This window comes from Engraulis encrasicolus, chromosome 3 (assembly GCF_034702125.1).
Source record: "Engraulis encrasicolus isolate BLACKSEA-1 chromosome 3, IST_EnEncr_1.0, whole genome shotgun sequence".
Taxonomy (NCBI): Eukaryota; Metazoa; Chordata; class Actinopteri; order Clupeiformes; family Engraulidae; genus Engraulis; species Engraulis encrasicolus.
In genome coordinates, this window is record NC_085859.1 from 40,802,893 (window position 1) to 40,808,220 (window position 5,328).

Below are 5,328 nucleotides of genomic sequence, written 5' to 3' on the forward strand. Positions count from 1 at the left end.
CACAGACACACACACACACACACAGACACACACACACACACAGACACACACACACACACAGACACACACACACAGACACACACACACAGACACACACACACAGACACACACACACAGACACACACACACAGACACACACACACAGACACACACACAGACACGCACACAGACACGCACACACACACTGTAGTCCAAACTGTACTGTGGGGCTCTGTCTGTGGTGCTGGTCACGGTTGTCACCGGCAGAAGAGTCTTGTCATTGTCTCTGCCACTTGTCAACAGGGGACAGGGAATTCAATGCTTGTCAAGGGTTAACATGTCTCTGCTGGATGATTTTCTGGTTGTCATGACGAACCCTGGCAGGAGGTTCCGTTCTATTCCTCTGTTGACAACTTGGTGACTGGCACAGAGGAGGCCATGGTTGCCATGGATACTACAGTACTTGCAAGGGTATACTGGGGTTATTATGGCCGTTACTTACAAAAAGAGGAGGGGGTCGAACTGTTATTGAGTTGTGTTTTTTAACGGTAACATTGATTCTTCTGTCAATTTAAACCCTCAGTCCCTAAATCCCCAGTATCTTTTGCAGTATAACGTCCACTAAATGTCTCTCTCTCTCTCTCTCTCTCTCTCTCTCTCTCTTCACACAGGAGTTGCGAGTGATCCCATGTGCCCATCGGTTCCATAAGAAGTGTGTGGATCCATGGCTCCTTCAGCACCACACGTGTCCCCACTGCAGACACAACATCATAGGTGAGGGGCAACACGCAGCACAACCAATCCCAGACACACCACCACACCTTCCGTTTTGTCGGAAATAAAATTGTAAATAAGGTGTCCAATGCAACTACCTTGTGATTTGCCCATTTTTCCCCAGCTACATATATTTGTTCCGACCTTTAAAGGTTTTGAACTATTTAGAATGTATTGATGTTAAAAAAAAAACGTATTTAATCTCTTTATTTACATGGTTGTTAGTTTTGTAAATGTGATGTGATATTTATTTCTAGTTGTATTGGCCAGGATATAGCCATAGCTGCTGAAATGGCAATACATTTTATTTGAATTAAAATGTATTTGAATCAATCAATCAATCAATCATTCATTCTATCATTCTGTTGCTTTTCCCACAGAACAAAAGAAGGGAAACGGAGGGCCCGTCTGCATGGACCCGGGCAACCCAATGCACAGCCGGCAGCAGAGGGTGGTCCTCCCCGTCCACTACCCGGGCCGAGTGCACCGCACGGGGCAGGTGACCGCCTACCCGACCCGCACCAGCATGGACCCTCACGGCAACCCCATCACGGTGCTGACGGTGGACCAGCACCCGGACCAAGGTGGCGCCGGAGGCCTCTACCCGGCCCAGTCCTCGGCCTTCCTGCGCGGCTACCCGGCCCTGCACCTGGAGCACGCCCTGGGGCCCCACCACTGTGCCCTGGAGCACCGGGCGGCAGCCATGGCCTCTTCGTCCGCGGCCGCAGCAGCTGCAGCCGCCGCCGCCACCGGCGGCTACCCGCAGCCGCACCACGGCGCCTTCAAGCGCTCCAAGTTCTCCAACGGGCGGGGCGGTAATTTCTCGCGGGCGCCCTGCTTCTCGCAGTACGAGACCATGTACCAGCACTACTACTTCCAGGGCCTCACCTTCCCCCAGACCACGGACGCTCACGGCCAGCCCGGTGGAACAGGGGCCGGGCTCGGGATGGGTGTCGGGGTCGGCAACGGTGCTGCTGCTGCCGCTGCTGCTGGCGCTGTTGCTGGTCTGGGCCCGCACAAGGGCCAGAGCCGGGCCTTCCAGCAGGGACTCCTTTACCCGACAGTGGTGCACATGGCGCCGGCCTCCAGCTCGCGCATGGCCGACTTAAGTTTAGGGCCCGGCGGCGGGGCGGGCGCCGGCAGCAGTAGCTCCGGGGGGCTGAGCTGCTACCACCACGGGCACCGCTCGGTCTGCAGCGGCTACCTGGCCGACTGTCCGGGCAGCGACAGCAGCAGCAGCTCCAGCTCCAGCTCCAGCTCGGCGCAGTGCCACTGCTCGTCCAGCGACTCCATGCTGGACTGCACCGAGGTCAGCAACCAGGGCGTGTACGGCAGCTGCTCCACCTTCCGCAGCTCGCTCAGCTCCGACTACGACCCCTACGTCTACCGCAGCCGCAGCCCATGCCGGGGCTCCGCCGGCGGGGAGGTGGCGGTGGCCATGCCCCCTGTGGGTGGTGGTGGTGGTGGTGGTGGTGGGTCGCCAGGTAACAACAGTGCCGGCACCACGCGGCCTTCCTCCACCACGGGTGGTGGTGTTGCTACGGAGGAGTGTTTGCCCTCGTTGCCAGGGGCGCTGGACTGCATGCAGCTGACCTCCTCTTTGGCACCATCGCCGGCACCTCCACCCCCACCTGCACCCTGCTACAACTCCCCTGGGGACCTCCACAACCACCTCCACCACCATCAACACCAGCACCATCAGCAGCAGCAGCAGCACCTCTCCTCATGTGAGGACTCCTCTTTCTGCACCAACAGCCGGCCCCTGATGCCAGAGTCCTCCAGGGATGGCAACACCAGCACCAACACCAACACCAGCACCAGCATCAGCTTCAACTCCCTCCACCAGCATCACCAGCAGAGGGAGTCCTTGTACGGGGCCAGCAGCACGGCCCACCACCACCACCACCACCACCATAGACCCTCAGTGGAGGTGGTGGATGAGGACGTGGGACAAGAGTTGGAGGAGGAGGAGGAGGAGGAGGAGAATGGAGTCGCCGGGGGCAGCTGCAGCTGCTGCCTGGAGACCTTGCCGCTCCATCTCCATCCCCATCCCCATCCAGCAGGGAGTCAGGAGTCGGGGAGGCACCATCCACCATCCCGCGATGCTCCCAGCCTGGCCGCGGTGAACTTATGTGGGACAGTGGGTGGAGGTGGAGCAGGTGGGGCGTCTGTTGGTATGGATGCCCTAGCTGCAGTAGGTGGTGGTGGTGGTGGTATGGGGGATTGTAGAGGGTACGATGGCTTGCCGTGCTGCTTCTACCAGGAGCTGGCCATGCAGCAGCGGGGGGGCTCTGGTGGTGGGCGAGGCAGCTCAGGGGGCAGCCCCGGTGCCGGCGGCGCTATGAGTGGGCAAGGCGGGCGGGCAAGCTTGGGCTGCTACTCGGAGGACTACGCCGTGAGCATTCAGTACTCGCAGGTGGACGCTGACGTGCACGGCGGTGGTGGTGGCGGCAGTTACGAATCCGCGACGCGCCGGATTCCCATCATTCCCGGGGACGCTCCCGGTGGCGACGTCGCTGGTGGTGGCGGCGAGTCGGGGCCTGAGCTGGACGCGGAGCCCCGGGCGTCCCTGCTGCGCTCATGCCGGTCGTCGGCCTGGGGGGCCGAGGACCGGCGGACTAGCGAGCGCGGCGGCGTTGGGGAGTCAGCTGCCAAGCCTCTGTTTGCCCAAGCGGGACCTTTGTATCGGGACAGACAGGCGTACGTTCAGCCGGGGGCCGATACAGCAGAGACACTGGCCCTCTTCTCGTCCCCTTCGAGGGCTCCCTCGTCCACGCAACCCGGCACCAGTGCCCCCACCTGCACAGCCACGGACAAGGCCTGTGGAGTATGACCCTCTCAAATGAGCTCCCCCACCCCCCCAACCACAGTGGCCTCGCGTAGATAGACACCTCTCTTCACCTTGTCTGCAGTTGCCTTGTTAAAACTTTCACTGAATGTCAGCTTCACAAACTGTGTGAGTGTCTACTGAGGCTCTCTTTCTTTCTTTCTTTCTTTCTTTCATTCTGTCTCTTTCTCTTTCTTCTTGTCTTTCTTATCTCTCTTGTCTCTCTTTCATCATCTTGCATCACCCTTTTGATCTCTGACATGATGTGTCTGTTATCCATTTGATTCCTGTGGCCTTCTGCAAAAAAACTAAAGCGTAGCAGCTGTCAAATCCCTGGTGTATTAAACAGAAACGGACTGAGCCAGTTTTTAAAAAGCACACACACCTCACCAAGCTCAGCAGCCATTTTGAAAAGCTGCCTGTACGTACAAATGGTGCAAGTTCAGGACTGCATTATGGCATTGACTTCCGTTCATTCTAACTTCATGCATTCACTCACTCTCATCCATTCACTCTTTTTTTTTTAATAATTTCATGAATTCAGTCATTGATTCACACAACTGAAGTTGATCTGCCTTAAAACATGTTCCCTAAACACCACCTTTTATACATGATCATCAAGATTGTATCAGATCTTTTTTTTATTTGAAAACTTTTTTTTAAATATAATTTCCCATTTTTTAACCAGTTTTTTTTTTACCAGTTAGTCAAGGTCATTTTTCTTCCATTTTTAAGATTTTTTAAAACGTGTTGTTAACCCACATTTGGCCTGTGATGACCAGTGCATTCTGGGAGATTTCATCCCAAAACACATCATGCTGAAGTTTAGAGTTCAGTTAGAGGGGTCTTAACTTTTTTGTTTTTTTTCTCTTCTTCAGTTGTATGAAGCTAGCGTCACTATGGTTGTTAACGAGGCTTAGAGGTTGAATCGATGAATTGTTTTTTTGTCTGCTGCTGACCTCTTCAAACTTCCTTTCCAACTTTTTTTTTCTCAGGGTTTGGGTCTCCTTTCAAGTAGTATCACACAAGCCAAGTCAAAGGTTACATTTCTTTTGCAAATTTACCACTGATTTGAAGAGGGGCCAGTAAGCTGTCTGTAGAGTGTAGCACCAGACTGTGTGTGTGCGCGTGTGAGTGAGGGAGATCTGTGTGCATGAGAGAACGGGTGAGGGAGATCTGTGTGCGTGCATGTGTGCCTGTGTGTGAGTAAGTGTGATAAGAGGGAAAGAAAGAATTTAAGGAATTAGAAATATGGTGCTCTGTAGTTTTGAGGGTGATCTCCAATCCATACCAACTTCAGATTCTCTAATAGGTGTGTGCGTGTGCGTGTTCGCCTGTGCCTGTGTGTGTCTGCGTACGTGTGTGTGTGTGTGTGTGTGTGTTTGTGTGCGTGCGTGTGCGAACTTGTTACAATGTTAGTCCAGCCCTCTTTTGAGTCTTTCCTCTTTTCAGCCAAAGCAGAACATCATTTGGAACCCATTAGCATGTGCCAGGGGTTTCTGAAGCAAACTAATTCAAAGCAGAAACAGAATTTTAAGCTTTTCGGGTGTTTTTTTTTACATCAACATACTGTCATTTGTTTTAAATCTTTGTCAATCTACTTTATCTTGCCTTTTTCTCTCACTCACACACGTTTTAACACTCACCAAGCTCATGTCATCCTCACAACAGTCTCTTCATGCCTTTGTCTGTGGACACAGAGGATGTTTTATTGTTTCTATGAAATGTACCCACACCAAGCTCATTAA

General features: G+C 53.7%; 1 protein-coding gene across 2 annotated transcripts in view; it reads left to right on the plus strand.

The window, feature by feature from the left end:
• Window positions 1-4,419, plus strand: part of znrf3 (zinc and ring finger 3) — a 109,574-nt gene extending 105,155 nt beyond the window's left edge. For both annotated transcript variants that reach the window (XM_063195415.1, XM_063195416.1), the window contains exons 7-8: window positions 651-753; window positions 1,134-4,419. In XM_063195415.1, the coding sequence (XP_063051485.1) occupies window positions 651-753; window positions 1,134-3,586 (2,556 nt within the window). In that variant the 3' untranslated portion in view covers window positions 3,587-4,419. The remainder of the gene's footprint in view (window positions 1-650; window positions 754-1,133) is intronic.
• Window positions 4,420-5,328: the final 909 nt, after the last annotated feature.